General features: G+C 47.7%; 1 protein-coding gene across 3 annotated transcripts in view; it reads right to left on the bottom strand.

Annotated features, from left to right (window-relative positions):
- Positions 1-18704, bottom strand: part of DGCR2 (DiGeorge syndrome critical region gene 2) — a 69264-nt gene extending 50560 nt beyond the window's left edge. For all 3 annotated transcript variants that reach the window (XM_017512104.1, XM_017512105.1, XM_017512106.2), the window contains exon 1: positions 18302-18704. In XM_017512104.1, coding sequence (XP_017367593.1) covers positions 18302-18380 — 79 coding nt within the window. In that variant the 5' untranslated portion in view covers positions 18381-18704. The remainder of the gene's footprint in view (positions 1-18301) is intronic.
- Positions 18705-18911: the final 207 nt, after the last annotated feature.

The following is an 18911-nucleotide window of genomic DNA, read 5'->3' as shown; positions in this document are numbered from 1 at the left end:
AAAAAAAAAAAAAAAAAAAAAAAAAAAAAAAAAAAAAAAAAAAAAAAAAAGATAAAATGTTAATTTGTTATAAATATACCACAGCTTAAGTAAGAAATGAAATACTGACACATGCTATCACACAGATTAACTGTGAAAACAAAATGCTAAGTGAAATAAGCCAGACACCAAATACATGTTGTATGATTCCATCAGTATAAAATGTCTAGAATAGGCTAATCTATACAGACATAAAGTTGATTAGTAGTTGCCAAAGGCTGTGGGGAGGGGAACTGGGGGGTTATTGTTTAAAAAGTATGGAGTTTCTGTTTGGGATGATACAAAAAGTTCTGGAAATGGGTAGTGGTGCTGGCTGCAAAACATGCTGAATGTTCTTAAAGCCACCAAATTCTGCACTTGAAAGTGGTAAATTGTATGTTATGTGTATTTTACCACAATAAAAAAAAAAATTCTTAAAAAAAAAAAACAGAGGCCAGGTGCGGTGGCTCATGCCTATAATCCCAGCACTTTGAGAAGTCAAGGTAGGAGGATCACTTGAGTCCAAGAATTCAAGACCAGCCTGGGCAACACAGCCAGACCCTGACTCTACAAATAAAATAAAATAAAAATGAGCCAGTTGTGGTGGTGTCCTTCTGTAGTACTAGCTACTCAGAAGGCTGAGGTGAGAGGATCTCTTGAACCCAGGGGTTCAAGGTTACAGTGAGCTACAACGATGCCACTGCAAACCAACTTGGGCAACACAGTGAGGCGCTGTTCTTAGAAAAGAGACACACACAAAGAGAGAAAGAGAATCCCAAGCATACATCCCATTAGCTGTCAGAGCAATGATGGCATCACACATCAAGTAGTCTCTGGAAACGCTACCTTATGTTTGTGAGAATGAAAGAAAGAGACAAATGACACCTTGTTGTTATGAAAGCAGTTTGACCTCACGGAGCCCCTAAAAGGGTCAGGGAACCCCCAGAGACCCTTGGGTACACTGGAGAGCTACTGCTTTAGGCTATGCAACACCTGGGAATTAGTGGATTCATGCCCTGTAGAAATCCACGAGTCTCTGCAATACAGATTCTTTCTCTAGATTCAATTTCTTCTTTGTCAGCAAGCCTTAGCCTTGTTTTAAATTATGTAAACTGAGCTGTCTCAAATTACTATGTGAAATTTAGTAAGCTGCATAAATTGTTTAGAATTGATTTCTCCTCAACATTTGCCCACAAAGAACAAGAGGGAGACAGACTACTAGCAGCAGTACACATGTCCACAATTATATCACTAAGAAAATCAAAACACTTCCAGCAAAGAAATGCAGGATAAATTCTAGCCCATCTCCTCCCACTACTCACAGCCAACTAAGATAGGTCTCCACCAGAGTGGTCTGAGACCCGTCAGATACAGACTCTTACACTGGGGCAGGGGCCACCCATGCCCTGCTGGAGTGCCCAGTTCAGAAGGTCCCAGCGTCCCTGGCAGGCCTGCTCACACCTGGGCAGGAAAGCCTCACTGCACAGACATTCTGCCTTGGAAAGAGTTAGCTGCTGCTTCCCAGTGGGGCTTTCCCAAGGGTCATTTCACCCACCACACAATGTGAAGGGAGATTTGTCCAGCACCACACTTCAAAGCAGCAGCAGAGGGGAGGTCTGAAAGCCAAGGGGTGGTTGGGCTACTGTAACAGGTGACCATGCAGCTCAAGGAGACCAGAGCTGTGGATGTTGGGTTCTGCCCTGGGCCAGTCATCTCTTCTCCAGATGACCTCAAGAGGAGACAGAGGGCCAGGTGCAGTGGCTCACGCCTGTAATCCCAGCACTTTGGGAGGCTGAGGAAGATGGATCACAAGATCAGGAGTTCAAGATCAGCCTGGCCAAGATGGCGAAACCCTGTCTCTACTAAAAATACAAAAAAAATTATCTGGCATCGTGGTGGGCACCTGTAATCCTAGCTACTCGGAAGGCTGAGGCAGGGAATTGCTGGAATCTGGGAGGCGGAGGTTGCAGTGAGCCAAGATCGCGCCACTGCACTCCAGCCTGGGCAACGAAGCAAGGCTCTGTCTCAAAAAGAAAAAAAATTAGCAAGATACGGTGGTGCACACCTGTGGTCCCAGCTACTCAGTGAGGGTGAGGTGGGAGGATCGCTTGAGCCAGGGAAGTCAAGGCTGCAGTGAGCTGTGATCCCACTATAGTACTCTAGCCTGGGCAACAGAGACTTTAACTGAAAAGGAAAAAAAATTAAAAAGATACAAAGACCAACAGAACAAAAAAGAATACAGATCCCAGAAACAGACCCACACAAACGTAGTCAATGGATTTTAATGAGTACAAAGGTAATTCAGTGGAGATAGTATAACCTTTCAACAAATGGTACTAGACAGCTGGACTCCACATATCAGAAAATGAACCTCACACTTTAGGAGGCTGAGGTGGAAGGACTGCTTGAGCCCGGGAGCTCAAGATCAACCTGAACAACAAAGTAAATTCTCATCTCTACATAAAAAAGTAAAAAAAATTAGGTGGTGTGGTGGCAGGCACTTGTAGTGCCAACTACATGGAAGGCTGAGGCAGGAGGATCACTTGAGCCCAGGAAATCAAGGCTTCGGGGAGCTACAATTAAGCCATTGCACTCCAGCCTGGGCAACAGAATGAAACTCTCTCAAAAGGAAAAATCAAAACAAAACAAAACACCTTAATCATCAGGGAAATGCAAGCCAAAACCATGATAAGCTATCACCTCACCCATTAGGATAGCCACTGTCAAAAAAAAACAAAAACCAAGTGTTGGCAAGGGTGTGAAGAATTAGAACTCTTGTACATCATCAGTAGGAATGTAAAATGGTACAGTCACTATGGAAGACAGCATGGAGTTTCCTCAAAAAATTAAAAATAGAATTATCATATGATCCAGCAATCCCACTTCTGGGTATATTCCCAGAATTAATTGAAGGCAAGATCTGAAAGACATATTCATATACCCATGTTCACAGCAGTATTACTCACAATAACTAAGATGTGGAAGCAAGCCAAGTGTACACCGAATGCACAGAATGCAGTATATGTATACAGTGGAATACTACTCAGCCTTAAAAAAAGTTCTGTCCAGGCGCGGTGGCTCATGCCTGTAATCCCAGCACTTTGGGAGTCCGAGGAGGGCACATCTCAAGGTCAAGAGATCAAGGCCATCCTGGCCAACACTGTGAAACTCTGTCTCTACTAAAAATACAAAAATTAGCTGGGTGTGGGGGCGCGTGCCTGTACTCCCAGCTACTTGGGTGGCTGAGGCAGGAGAATCGCTTGAACCCAGGAGGCGGAGGTTGCAGTGAGCCGAGATGGTGCCACTGCAGTCCAGCTCGGGCAATGGAGCGAGACTCCATGTCAAAATAAATAAATAAATAAATAAAAAGTTCTGACATATGCCACAACATGGATGAATCTTGAGGTGAAGTAAGTCAAACATAAGACAAATACTGCATGATTCTACTTATATGGAGTATCTAAAGTAGTCAAACTCTTAGAAACAGGAAGTAGGATGGTGGCTTCCTGGCTGGATAGGGAGATAAAAGGGAGGGGTAGTTACCCAATGGGTACTGAGTTTCAGTTTTGCAAGATGAAAACATTCTAAAGATCTATATAACAAGGTAAATACTCTAGCACTGCTGAACTGAACACTCAATGAACTGAACACTGAATAGAGTGCTTATGATCGTATATTTTATGTTTATTCTTTAAAAAATGGGGTAGCAGTGGGGCCACCTCAAAAGCACACATAAAATATGGAAGGATTTTAAAGTCCTAAGTTAAAACTGAACAAAAGAACTCCTGCAAGAAGCAAGGCTAGAAATCTGAGCCATCTAAAAGGAGACTGACCCTACAGCCCAGCAATGGGCAGGTAGCTCTGCCCAGTTCCTCCCTTGTCTAGCAGAGTGGGTCCAAACTTCAGTGTGATCATCACAGGGAGTTACACTCACAAAAGCACACTGTCCTATCATATGGGCTCTTTAAAGAACATTCAAAGGAAACATTTGCAGTCTGAAAGCTTCATTTCATACACTTATTTCAAAAACTAAATCGAGCACAAGATTTAACATACGAAAAAGTGGGGTTACAACTAGATTTAATGGAGCTATTACATGCCAAGTGCTGATCAGGGTGCCTGACACTCAGAAATGGGGATGAGGTGGGGGTGACAATGATGACAGCATCAGCTAAGAACCAAGGCAGGGACCGCAGGAACAGGTTGTGGAAATTAAGTGTCAGCTGAGGACATCTGTGAGGACAGAGCAGGAGTGGGCACTAAGAAGTCAGGGCTGCGGCACCTGAGGCCAGTTGAGGCTATGGGAAGAAGACAAGAAAAGGAGGGTGGGGAGGTTCACATTGAAAAGGCAGGAGGAGCGCATTGGGACACATACCTAATACATCCAGGGCTTAAAACCTAGATGACGGGTTGATAGGTGCAGCAACCATGGCACATATATACCTATGTAACAAACCTGCACGTTTGCGCATGTATTTAATAAAATAAAATAAAATAAAGAAAAGGTGGAGGAAAAAGACAAGAAGGATTAGACAGAAAAAGAGCTAAAGACTTTTCTCCTGAAGCTGTGCAATATCACAGCATGAGCTCTATGCTGCCCAGGTTTCAAATGCCCACTCCATGACTTTAAAAGCTATGTGACCTTGGCTAAACAACTTATTCTCCCAAGCTCTGTTTCTTCATCTGTAAGATGAGGTTAATATGAATACCTACTTCCTATAAAAAGGCATCACATCTCATGCTGCAATTACAAAGCAGAAATATGCAACAGCACTAAGCAGAATTTCCTTAGCTTTTTTGCAGGTTTTAAGCATTTTAGATCTATTTTTTTCTGTTAAGTAATATCAGTTTTATATTCAGTTATCTGAATTTTTTTTTCCCTTTTAAAATACCTTTTCCTCATCTTTTACTTTCATGAATGTTTCTTAAGACTACATCCACAAGGTTCAAAATCCACAACATCTGTCCACACAAACGAAGGTAATAATCTAATAAGCCTCCCAAGCTTCTAGAAATGCACAGGTAGCTTTGGTTGCAATCACTATGTGGTGAGATCACAGAGGGTAGTCACCAGCTGGCCTGAATTGGTCACCCAAGCCCAAGGAGATATCACAGCATCAGTGTCCACACAAGATGCTGGTGCAGCCAGAACTGTGAACACTAGCAATGCTCAACCCAGTGAAAAGGTGCCCAGTTCTTAGGCAGGAGGACCCAGGTGGTGGTGCTCCACTTAGCTCCCTCTACCATACAGCTCTTTCATCTGCTTTTGGAATCACGGTGCAGGATGCAAAGCATGTGGCTTAGGACAGGAGTCCTGAGTTTCCTGTTCTTGCTTCCACTTAAAAGCTAAGTAACGCCACTAGGCAAGCTAATTAACCTCTCTGGGCCTCAGCATCCTAATCTCCAAAACGGACCTACCACATGCCTCACTGATCACCCCTCCACAATAAGGCTGTCAGGTAAAGGGTATGCACAACTATACCCAAACACCGAGGCCAACCTCAGTCCCTGCTTCAGACAGCTCCCCCATACCACTGCATACCCAAAGACTATCAGAGCACAAGCCCATGCTATGGAAAGGTGATGCTACACACAAAGGGTGATGGCTGGTGGAATCAAGAGCCTATTAAACAAACCAATAAGTTCACAATGTCAACAACTGGGCCAAACAGCCCTTGAACATCTAAACCCCTGTCTTTTTTTTTTTTTTTTTTTTTTTTTTTTTTTTGTCTCCTGGAAGAAACCAAAAAAGTGATTTGTCAAGAGTTTTGACAAAAGTAGGTCTCAGGAATCTCAGAAATGAAAAATTATTTTTAAAAATCCAATTGGCCAGGCTCTGTGGCTCATGCCTGTAATCCCAGCACTTTGGGAGGCTGAGGCAGGCAGATTACAAGGTCAGGAATTCGAGACCAGCTTGACCAACAGGGTGAACATCCCGTCTCTACTAAAAATACAAAAATTAGGCTGGGCTGGTGGCTCACACCTGTAATCCCAGCACTTTGGGAAATCGAGGTGGGTGGATCATGAGGTCAAGAGATCGAGATCAGCCTAGTCAACATGGTGAAACCCCGTCTCTACTAAAAACACAAAAATTAGCTGGGCATGGTGGTACATGCCTGTAGTCCCAGCTACTCAAAAGGCTGAAGCAGGAGAATCACCTGAACCTGGGAAACAGAGGTTGTAGTGAGCCAAGATCGTGTCATTGCACTCCAACCTGGTGACAGAGAGAGACTCTGTCTCAAAAAACCCCAAAAAACAAAAATTAGCTGGGCGTGGTGGCACACGCCTGTAATCTCAGCTACTCAGGAGGCTGAGGTAGGAGAATTCCTTGAATTCTGGGGAGGTGTGAGGTGAAGGTTGCAGTAAGCCGAGATCGCACCACTGCACTCCAGCCTGGCGACAGAGCGAGACTCTGGAAAAAAAAAAAAAAATCCAATCATTGCCTGGGCATCCTGGCTCACGTCTGTAATCCCAGCACTTTGGGAGGCTGAGGCAGGTGGATCACCTGGGGTGAGTTCAACACCAGCCTGGCCATCATGGTGAAACCCTGTCTCCACTAAAAATACAAAAACTGGCCAGGTGTAGTGGCTTGCACCTGTAGTCCCAGCTACAACGGAGGCTGAGGCAGGAGAAGCGCTTGAATCTGGGAGGCAGAGGTTACACTGAGCTAAGGTCGCACCACTGCAGTCCAGCCTGGGTGACACAGCAAGACTCCATCTCAAAAAAAAAAAAAAATTACCTAGGAAAACAATAAAACCTGTTCAAAATTGAGATGCTTCCTTACCAATTAATATGATGAAAGAGGGGCTTGTTATAAAACTGAGGTTACAGTAAATACCACTCTCAATATTATTTAATACACGAGATTTCAAATCAAAACAGGGTTTTTTTGTGGTTTTGGTTTTTGAGGCAGGGTCTTGCTCTTTTGCCCAGGCTGGAATGCAGTGGAATAATCTTGGCTCACTGCAACCTCTGCCTACCCAGCTCAAGGGATCCTGCCATTTCAGTCCCTGCACCCGCCACCCTCCTCCGCCCCGCCAGTAGCCGGGACTAAAGGCATGCACCACCATGCCCAGCTAGTTTTTTGGAGAGATGCCATGTTTCCCAGGCTGATTTTGAACTTCTGGGCTCAAGCAATCAATCCATCTCAGCCTCCCAAAGTACTGGAATTTTAGGTATAAACCACCCTGCCCTGCCTCAACATAGTTTTGAACCTAATTGTGTAACAAACACATGGAAGAGAAAAGAGAATTATTCCAAGTAGCTTTTGAACCCAAGTCTCTTGAGTATATACCACCAGTCTGAAAACACAAAGAGTTAAAAAAAAAAAAAAAAAAAAAACTCTACTTAGTAGGTCTTTTATGACTAGTGGTATGAATGCAGCTTCTGAAACTATTCTGTGTATAGTGTAAGCCTAAGCAAATGAGTAAACCTACAAACCTATTGATGCTGTTGGGACCCAGGGCTCTCACTGTAGGAAACAGGAGAAACAAACATGAAACAGAGAAAGCAAGCAAGACCCTGTCAAGCTGGATTGGAACTAAATAAACAGTATGGGCCAGGCGCGGCGGTTCATTCCTGTAATCCCAGCACTTTGGGAGGCCCCGACGCAGGCAGATCATGAGGTCAAGAGATCGAGACCATCCTGGCCAACATGGTGAAGCCCTGTCTCTACCTGTCTCTACTAAAAATAAAAAATTAGGTGGGTGGGGTGGCATGTGCCTGTAGTCCCAGCTACTTGGAAGGCTGAAGCAGGAGAATCGTTTGAACCCGGGAGGCAGACGTTGCAGTGAGGCAAAATCACGCCACTGCACTCCAGCCTGGCAACAGAGAGAGACTGTGTCTCAAAAAACAAAAAACAGGCCGGGTGTGGTGGCTCACGCCTGTAATCCAAGCACTTTGGAGGCCAAGGCAGGCAGATCACCTGAGGTCAGGAGTTCAAGACCAGCCTGACCAACATGGTGAAACCCCGCCTTTAAAAAACAAAAAAAAAAACCAGTATGAACTTACACAAGCACAGACACATGCGCACACACACACGCACACACAGAGATAGACACATGCACGCATGCACGCACCTCTTGGCTAGACTGAAAAGATGGAGTTGCAGTATTTCATAGTAGCTAGCAATAAACACACCTACCACCAAAATCCTGTTTTCTAAATACTATCTCCCACCAAAAGGAACCAGTGCTCTATTGAAAAATGCCCTATTCGGCCTGGCGCGGTGGCTCAAGCCTGTAATCCCAGCACTTTGGGAGGCCGAGGCGGGTGGATCACGAGGTCAAGAGATCGAGACCATCCTGGTCAACATGGTGAAACCCCGTCTCTACTAAAAATACAAAAAATTAGCTGGGCATGGTGGTGCGTGCCTGTAATCCCAGCTACTGAGGAGGCTGAGGCAGGAGAACTGCCTGAACCCGGGAGGCGGAGGTTGCGGTGAGCCGAGATCGTGCCATTGCACTCCAGCCTGGGTAACAAGAGCGAAACTCCGTCCCAAAAAAAAAAAAAAAAAAAAAAAAAAAAAAAAGAAGAAAAATGCCCTATTCCAGGCTGGGGCAATTAAGGTACAAGATGAGCTTGCTAATAATGAATGTTTAGATTGATGGGAACATGTCAGAAGGCTACATGCTTCCATCCTGAAGGGGCCAGGTGAAGGGGTTTCCACTTGCCAAGTCAATTACAATATAAGCCTCAACACGAACTATAACAGTAACCAGTTATAATACACTGAATAAAAGGAAGACTCCATGAGTCCATACAGTCCATACAGATAGTAAAAAAAAAAAAAAAGGAATTTTGTAAGAGAAGGCTCTGTTTTATAGAATACCAATAAAAGTAGAAAGAATAAGATCAAAAATCACCATTTAGCAACAATCATAATGGTAACTGATTCAGGCAAGAATTATCGATGGAAGCTTAAAACCACTGGACAAAGCTACCTACCTCCCAGATTCCTTGGCTTACCACAAAGGGGAAAAAGCATCTTTACAGCAGAGAAACCCCACAGACACCACTTGACCAAATGGTCAAAGTGAACATCGCCATTCCTGGGACAAGCTGATGGCAGGTGCCTCCTGATGGGATAAACTGAGGACTTAATGTATTGCAGTACTGTTCCCCCCAAAAGTGAGCTGACTGAATCTTAAGACAAGGAAACAATCCGATACACCTCATGTGAGGAACGTACTTTATAACCACTGGCCTTACTCTTTTAAAAATATCCATGTTGGCCGGGTGTGGTGGCTCACGCCTGTAATCCCAGCACAGCACTTTGGGAGGCCATGGCGGGCAGATCACCTGAGGTCAAGTGTTCAAGTCCAGCCTGGCCAACAAAGTGAAACCCTGTCTGTCATAAAAATACAAAAATTAGCCGGGCATGGTGGTGCATGCCTGCAATCCCAGCTATTTGGGAGGCTGAAGTAGGAGAATCATTTGAACCCAGGAGGCGGAGGTTGCAGTGACCTGAGATTGTACCAGTGCATTCCAGCCTGGGAGAGACTCTAACTCAAAAAATTATAAAATTAAATAAAATATTAAAATATCCATGTTAAACTTCCTAAACTTGCTAACTGTACTACTGTGGTTATAGGAGGACGGCCTTAATCTTAAGAAATATGAGATTTAGAAATGAAGGGTCATGATGTCTGCAGCTTAGTTTTAAATACTTCCGCAAAAAATAGTGTGTGTGCATACACACTGGGATATATACAAATAAACACAGAGAGAGCAAGTGCACGTGCAAATGTGTGCTCGGTTGTGTTACTTGGCAAATTACCTGAACAGCATACAAGAGTTCACAGTACTATTCTTGCAACTGTTACATAGGTTTGAAATGTTTCTAAAGTAAAAAAATTTCTAAAAAAGAATGAGTTAGGCCAGGTGCAGTGGCTCATGCCTGTAATCCCAGCACTTTGGGAGACTGGGGCAGGTAGATCACCTGAGGTCAGGAGTTTGAGATCAGCCTGGCCAACACGGTAAAATCCCGTCTTTACTAAAAACACAAATATTAGCTGGGCATAGTGGCACACGCCTGTAATCCCAGATACTTGGGACGTTGAGGCAGGAGAATCACTTGAACCCAGGAGGTAGAGGTTGCAGTGAGCTGAGCTCATGTCACTGCACTCTGACCTGGGTGACAACAGCAAGACTCCATATCAAAAAAAAAAAAAAAAAAAAAAAAAAAAAAAAAAAAAAAAAAAAAAAAAAAAAAAAAAAAATAGTTAGACAATCTTGCCCCAACCCACACCCACCTCTCCTCTCTATCTTTTGCTACCAAGAAAACAAAGAATGAAGTTATATATGTACTGATCTACAAAGATCTCAAAACGAGTTAAATTTAAATAATTAATTAAAAAATATAATTCAATTTATGTAAAATATTCTATGGATGAACATCAGCAAATGTGAAAAAAAATCAACTTTATTTTTTTCCAGATTGTCCAGACAAGATCTTCCACGGCCTTGGGCTCTCTCCATGCCCCATGGCTTACGATGCTGGTCTACACAGGCATCCTTCACAAATAGGGTGGATGGGGAAATCCTAAGAGCTGCTCCCACTGCCAGGAGTGCCCCAGAAACCTTCAAGAGCTGCAGCAAAGGCCTGTCATGGCCCCCAAGCCTCTAGCTCTTCCAGGTCCTCTTATACTAAGACCATAGACAGAGCTTTATAGGTAAACCAATTTACTTGGAGGCCCTAAGCAGCCAGTGGCAACTGCGAGACCATCTGCATCAGGAGACCCAGTTTCAGTGGAGCATCTGGCCAGGTCCTGTGGCCAGTCTCCTGCTGATCATCCCTAGGCTGACCTTCTGGGTCCCTCTGCTGTGACTCCTGCCCCTCATCCAGTGTCCTGACCAGCCACAAAGAATCCTCTCCATAGCTATGCTAAGGAGGTTTCCCAGAAAATGAGATTTCCCAGGCAAGGAAGAGGGCAGGGTCTACTGGGGAATCCTTTAGTTCAGCATACCTACCGGAGGATGTCCTCATTCCTGTCCTGTCCAACAGGAGGCAGCCAATAGCTGAAGGATGACAGACTAACCAAAGAAGACAAGCTAACCAAACTGATAGCTGTCTGCCATTTTGCCAGGCATCAGCCAGAAGTCAGCCTACTGGGAGGAACCTGCAGTGGGGGGACAAGGACACTAAGAACAAGACCAGCTCAGACTGACTGAAGCAATGGCTACCCCAGGCAGAAGAGGGAGAGAAGGCCAAGAGGCAGGTGTGTGCAGCCCATGCACTCAGCCAGTTTTTGACCAAAAACAAGACCTGCACTGTGCAAACAACCCAGGGAAGGTCTGGCCACATCCTCACACAGGGAGGTCTAGTTCTCAAACCCAGGTGCCGGCAAGTCCATCAGAGAGCCGGTGCTCCCTCTGTACCAGCTTGCTGGGGTCCTTCCCTCTGGGAGCCCCTCAACCCTCCACTCCAGATTGTGCAGCTGGAGAGCTTCAGTGAGGATTCATTTTTAATGAGAAGCCACACTTGCTCTCATCTCTCAGCCTAGCTCCCATCACAGGAACAAGCTCCCACTAGGGTGGGCCCAGGCCAGCTGGCTCCACAGCCATGTCCCCTACCCCCGCATTCTATCCTCCCAAGGCGTTTTTGCAGGAAAGCCACAGGCTCTCATCCTCCTCGCCACCCCCACCAGAGGCAGCTGCAAGGCCTGCTGGCTAAAGTAGCTGTTGCTCTTTATATCAAAATATAAATAGGCATTTGTGCATTTGTTCAATAACTGATTTCTGAGTGCCCACTCTGTGCATGACCAGGCCCAGGTGACACAGCATGAATGTGACAAAGAGCAAAACGTGTATAACAATCCCAGCCTTGTCCAAAGCACCATGGCTGTTTCGGGGGCTCTCGGCAAGTCATACGCAGTCCCTCTGATCCCATGAGAACAGCGAAGAGCACTCTCTGTGCAGCAGACACTCCTCAGAGCCACTGCACTCTGTTGCCTCCCAAGGGAGCCCTCTCCCGAGCAATATGCCCTGTGCGCACACAACCTCACATTTCAGTTCAGGGTTCCTAAAGTCTATCTGTGATTAACACTAGCAGTTTGCCTGATATATCAGAACTTTTTAGACTTTTAAAGTTACCCATTTTAATCCTCACAACATCTCCATGAAGTTCTATTATGATGTCCATGTTCCAAATGAGGAAACTGAGGCAGAAGTCACAGGGCAAGCGGTAGAGCAGATTGAGTCTAGGCAGTGTGACTCTAGGGCTCATGCTCTAGGGCCACCACACCCAACTGCCTACCATGGACCCGGATAAGAAGGCTTGATCTAATCCCAGCTCCTCCTTTTACAGACAGCTCAGTTGAGGCAAAACCAGACCTGAGCTTCCCCACCTCCCAGGTGGATGCCCAGAAGGTCCAGGACACTTGGGTCCACAGGCCCCCCAGGCCATTCATCCTCCAACCTGGACTTGTCCGGCCAAGCCCCCCATATCCACACTGACAGGACACACAGCTTAGAATGGCAGGATGAGATGGATAGGCTTTCACAAAACCTCCCAGGACAACTGGTAAATCATGCCAGAAACAAAAATACAATTGTTGCACAGCTATCACATAATAACCATACCTGGGCCCATGTGTCACTCTGCTCAGTGAACTGTTGGCCCAAAACTGGTCTCTCAGGATTACTGAGCCCACTTGCAGACTGGCAGGGAGACAGGACAGTCACCAAACCCTTAGCACCCATACATAAAAGCACATCTGATAAGGGAACAATCTAGCAGCACACCAAGGAAAAGACATCTCATCAGTCCTGAGCTTTCTACTGGGTCCTTAATGTTGTCACTGATGCAATCTACTTAGAGTCAAGAAACTACTAAATGTCAGTCGGGTCCCTCCTTATGCCAAGAACCAAGAGAGGCAGAGGAATTCCCTGCCTGTAAAGGCTCAGGTCCAGCAGGGGAGAGTCAACAGCTAGATCCCCTGCCATCACAGTTGAGAGGATGCATGCACTAATAGGTCACCTGTCATCACTGCTGAGAGGACATGCGTACGACCAGATCACCTGCCACTACTGCTAAGACGAAACATGCAAAATAAGATCACCTCCCATCACTGCTAAGAAGACACTTGCACAAGATCACCTCCCACCATGGCTAAGAGGACACATGCACAGCTAGATCACCTGCCCTCGCTGCTAAGAGGACACACTCAGATAAATCATTTGCCATTACTGCTAAGAGGATCTGTGCATAACAAGATTACCTGCCGTCACTGCTAAGAAGACACTTACACAACCAAATCACCAGCCACCACTGCTAAGAGGATATAATCACTCAGTACTCTGGGGAGTGCCTGGGAAGGAAAGGGTGGGAAAAGTGCCCACAAACTAGGTTGGGAAGCAGACCAGGGAAAGCGCAGCCTAACACAGCACAAACGTTCCATGGCAGCAGTCTTCATTCCTCAGACAGGAACCACCAACTGAAATAATAACCCTGTCATGCAGTGATGCCAGCTTGCCTCCACCTGGGCCAACCTGGGCTTTCACAATAGGGCTTCCTGCACCTCGAGACGTTCCCATGTGACACAGGGCTTGGCACACGGCAGGTATTAATGAGAACAATGGGGTGGGGCTAAGAGGAAGCAGCCTCTGCTCTCCGAAATGGCTAATATTTACAAGGATAAAGGGCCATGGCGCATGCAACTTACTCTCAAATGGTTCAGAGGAAAGCACTGTGTGTGAGTACACAGATATGCACATACACACAGAGGATGGGGGTTAAGATAAATAAGATAAAATACCAACAGTAGGGAAGCCTCAGCAAAGGATATGCAGGTGCCCTTTGCACTCATTTTATTCTTACAACTTTTCTGAGTTTGAAATTATTTCCAAATAAAAGGTTTCTTTTTGTCAAAAAAAAAAAAAAAGTTAAATTCATTAGTTAGTGAAGGTAAGAAGTATATTACACCACTTTCCAACTAAAAAAAAGATGGACCTGTTAACCCAAAAGCCAAATCTACCAGTGGACAAACACTACAAAGTGTCACAGTACCAGGTTACAGAGGAAAGAACTCCCAACTCAGGAGGTTTTGCCAAGGCCAGGTGCAAGCTCATCTCTCCAGCTCCTTCTGAGCTTCAGTCACTTTGTCTTGTGATGAAAATATGCACTCTCTCCCTATTCACCAAACCCCTGTGCTACTTCACATGAAAGAAAACTCTGGACTCTAGCCCAGGTGTGGTGGTTCACACCTGCAATCCTGTAACTTTGGGAGGTCGAAGCAGGTGGATCACTTGAGCCCGGGAATTCAAGACCAGCCTACATGGCCAACATGGTGAAACCCCATCTCTACTAAAAATACAAAATTAGCTGGGTGTGGTGGTGTGCACCTGTAATCAAAGTTACTCTGGAGGCTGACACAGGAGAATTACCTGAACCCAGGAGGCGGAGATTACAGTGAGCTGAGATCCCATCACTGCACTCCAGCCTGAGTGACAGAGAGAAACTGTCTCAAAAAACAAACAAACAAACAAAAACTCTGGACTCCAGAGGCAAAGTTCTATGTTTACTTCTCAGCTCCCTGAGATTTTATTAGCTCAGCACAGCTGCCTCGTTTCTGAAGGCAAAAGAAAAAGAACCCTAAGCAGCCAGGTCCACCTGGGTCTGAACCCACATTCTGGTGCACACCAGCTGTGTGACCTTAGACTTGCCTCTCTCAGATAGCTGTATCAGCAATAGAAGCAAGAGGTATAGACCTTCTTGTCCTATACCTCACCAAGGGGTCTGGCTGAGCACAAGCCCTGTACAGGACCAACAACCACCAGGAAAGGACCAGGGAGAACCAGCACTCAGAAGGCAATTTTTTCTCAGCTATGTATTGTGGGTTCAACATGGATAGTGCTGCGGCTCATGTTATGATTTTGTTTCACAATTAAAGATAGAAAGAAAAACAGTTTTAGAATCAGCAATCGATGCTGCCTTCTCTACACAGATGGAGAAAGGTTCAATGAGACAATATCACAATCAGTGGTCCCCAAATCCCCCACCATCTCACTGTTACCTCAGCAGTAGTCTCCAACCCTTCTTCCTCATCACATATCCAGTGATTATAACACACATCAGTGGTCATATGGCCAACCACAGAAGGGATTTGTGGGGTAGGTGGTTCTGTTTCTCAGACTAGAGTATCCACAGGGAAAAAGATTCTGTACCCTCACCTAGAGGACCCCGGGACCCATCAGGACACAGAGGCAGTCTGTCACTCCACCTAGGGTTAAGGAAACTGTTCAGAGCATAATGTGAGGTACTCCTATGGCTGGGCTGGAGACACACAGTTGGAGTGCACAGGGCCCTAGCCATGGTGCATGACTGAGGGAAGCCCAGACTCTCATAATGAAATCTCATCTCAGCCACTTAGCTTTATGAGCACTCTGGATTTTAGCTTCTGCATCTTTAAATGAGGCTAAAATAGCATCTAGCAGGGACCTCCTGAGAGTTAATACATGTTAGCGCTTAGAACAGTGCCTGGCACATAACACACCTTCAATCAATCAAGTTCAAATGTGCATTAAAAAAAAAAAAATTGGTATCCTCACATGATGGAAAAAAGAAAGAAAACAAAAAATTGGGCCGGGCATGGTGCTTCAGGCCTGTAATTCTAGCACTTTGGGAGGCCAAGATGGGTGGACCACCTGAGGTCAGGAGTTTGAGACCATCCTGGCCAACATAGTGAAACCCTGTCTCTACTAAAACTAGAAAAATTAGTTGTGCGTGGTTGCTTGTGCCTGTAATCCCAGCTACTCAGGAGGCTGAGGCAGAATTGCTTGAACCAAGGAGGTGGAGGATGCAGTGGGCTGAGAACATGCCACTGCACTCCAGCCTGGGCAATACAGCAAGACTCCATCTCAAAAAAAACAAACAAACAAACAAAAAAAAAAACACAGATGAAAGGTCACATACAGGAAGCACTCACTGCCCTGCAACTACATGAAAGGCCTTCCACCCTGCCCTGAACCAGATAGGAGGCCCAAGTGGCTTGGCTTCATCTTCAGGGACCCTACCAGGCAAGAGTCAGAAGACAACCTCCTGATAAGTGAGCTCTGACTGGTGCCTTCCTCAAACCCAAGTATGCTTTTAAGGCCGGGATTCCCACAGAAAGAATGCAGACTAAGACCAGAGTAGCCCCAGCCTCTCACAGTCACCAGCCAGGCAGATCCCTGAGGCACTCTCAGGAAGGACACAGCGTGAATGTATGAAGAGGCACATGTGGGCACAGAAGGAACACATCCAGCCCAGAGACCTGCCCTCACTCCCCTGCCAAAGCTAGGGAGCCAGCTGCAGTTCCCCGGGTTCTGCAGGGCAACTCAACGCGCCTCCAGGGGTTATCTGCAATGTTCTCATCTGGAGAGTCATGGAATCGAAAGAATAATTTTGTTCCCTCTACCAGAGCCACCCACCCATGCCCTACGCAAACCTCAGTGTGAGGTCTCCTGGGACGCCCTCCCTGCTTCACGGGTACAAACAGATGACCACCTCCACCCACCTCTGGGTCCCCAAACTCAGGGGTATTCAACACACAGGAGCGTGACAAGTGACTTACACATGGCCTCTGTTTCCACATCAGGCACTCCTAAAGAGAGGTGCTTGTTCTCTTCACTTGGATTCCCTAGTGACCGGCAGGCAGCGAGCACTCACAGATACTTTCTCAGTTGCTGCTGGCCAATTGGCAGAATATGTGAACAGACTGGCAAGGAAAAAGGAGTTGGGGACGTCAGTCACTTCCACCACCCAGGCAGGAGATGCTGGGCCTGGAACCAGAGTCACCCCAAAGAAGCCAGGCATAATAGGGCCTCACCTCTGGCCCAGTGACCTCACCTGCACAACTGGGACTCAGGAATCAGAAAACGATGACCTTCTACCTCTCTACAGGTACATACAAGTTTTCTAAAGAAGTTAATCACAAGAACCCACAAACCCATTGGCTCTGACCTCCAAGAGTCTATATGATACCCTCCTCCACAGGCACCCCTTTTCCTGACTTCTGTTCTTACCAAGCCCACCCCACAACCAGTCGTCCCGCTGTCAAGAGAGCAGCCAAAAGCAGTGAACAACCAGGTCTACTTGGGAAGCCCAGAGAAGCATCACTGAATCTGTCCAGGTTGAGTGGGTCAGGGCCTTGGCCACCAGGTAGACACTAGGGAGGAGGCAGACATTCCATACAGATGACACAAGTGCAGAGCCAAGAGGTGTGGTGTATCTGGGCTGGGAACCTGGCTAGGGCACAGGACAGGGCCACACACCCCGGGCTCCCACACCCGGGCTTGATAATGCTCACAGAAGATGGCCTCGGCACTTCTGCCTCAATGGGACCTTTCCTCCATTAAGAAATACTGAGGATCACGCTTTTTCACTGTATTAGTATAAAGATGACTGTATTAATATAAATATACACATGGATACATTTTCTTTGACCTAAAAGTTCATTTTTTTTCTGATTTAAAAAACAAATAAAGTAATATTTGCAGGCCACTAAAAGTACCCTGGGCCACTGATACCAGGATTCCTCTGCCTGATGGATACATTGGCCCTGCATTAAGGAGTTTGATTTTTTGGTGCAGTTCAAGGGAAGGAGAGGTACACTGACGCAGGTAGAAAAGGGTCTCCTGGTTGCCACGGTTCTGATTCCTCACCACAGACTTAAGAACACACTAGCTCCGAGGGGAGTTCCCAAGCATGGACTCATTCATCACATACGCGCAGCACCCTAAGGGCCGGGCACAGTGACGGTGTCTCTGCTCCCAGGACGCTCGCGCAGGCCATACGACGCTAGGCGGACTCCTGGTGCCTCCTCTGGACCGGGTGTGAGCCGAGGACTTCAGTGCAACGCCTCACTGAATGACAGTCAGCCACAGCCACCGCTGTCCAGCCGAGGAGTTTCCAGGACTGAGAGGCTGGCACTAGGCCACTGCTGGGAGGACGTCTGTGAAACCAGGTGCCCCCGAGAGCCGCTGTCCCCAGCCCGACTCAGACGCTGGGCTGGCGGGAGGGCGCACCCCAGGCGCAGCTCCTGGCGGCCGCCACAGCTCCCGGGAAGGGCCCGGAGGCAACATCCTGGACAGCAGCGCTGCACGAAGTCCGAGGCGCCGCGAGCCCAGGTAAGCTCCAGCAGACGCCCGAAGCGGGTGCCAGGCGGCCCCTGAGCCAGGCCCCGCCCGCCTCTGTCCCAGGCGCGGCCCCTATAGGAGGGCGCCGCGGGTGAAAGGAGGTCCCGGAGCGACCCCGGACCCTTTCGCCGCCCCGCCCCCACACCGCCCCCATCGCGCGGCGCACCTGGCCGCAGCGGCTCGGTGACAGTGAGCACGAGCAGGAAGAGCAGCAGGAAGGCGCCGCTGTCTGCCTTGGGCACCATTTATCCTCCGTTCATCGTCCCCAGGGCGGCTGCTTGACCCCGCTGGGAGGCCGGACCGGGCCGGACTGAAGGTCGGGGGACCGTGCTAGGCGGAGGGTCAGGCGGGGCTGGACCGGGGGGAGGCGCGGAGAGGCGGCGGGAAGGAGGTTCGGCTGGGCCGCGGGCTAGCGGGCACTCTCGGCTGCAGCCTCAGGCTCCGACACCTTCTCCACGCAAGATGGCGGCTGTCCTGCTGGGCTCCGCGCGGCGCCGCGCCGCTCCGCCTCCCGCCCGCGACGCCGGCAAGGACCAATGAGCGTCAAGGCGGGGGGCGGAGCCGGAGCCACAGAGCCCGAAGGGGGCGAGGCCGACGGTCGCGACGGCGGAGGGCGGGGACCGAGGGGCGGGCACGGAGGGGAGGGCAGGGCTATACGGAGTGAGGCGTGCCGTTGGCTAAGCCGAGAGGCAGGGCCGGGGCAGGGGCCGGGGCAGGGGCCGGAGCGGCTGGGCCTTCGAAGGGAGTAGGGTCCCTCCCTGGACGCTGGGCCAGGA

Source organism: Cebus imitator, unplaced genomic scaffold, assembly GCF_001604975.1.
Source record: "Cebus imitator isolate Cc_AM_T3 unplaced genomic scaffold, Cebus_imitator-1.0 Scaffold461, whole genome shotgun sequence".
In the NCBI taxonomy this organism is placed as follows: Eukaryota; Metazoa; Chordata; class Mammalia; order Primates; family Cebidae; genus Cebus; species Cebus imitator.
The sequence above is the reverse complement of the archived record's forward strand: the minus strand, read 5'-3'. Positions and strand labels throughout refer to the sequence as shown.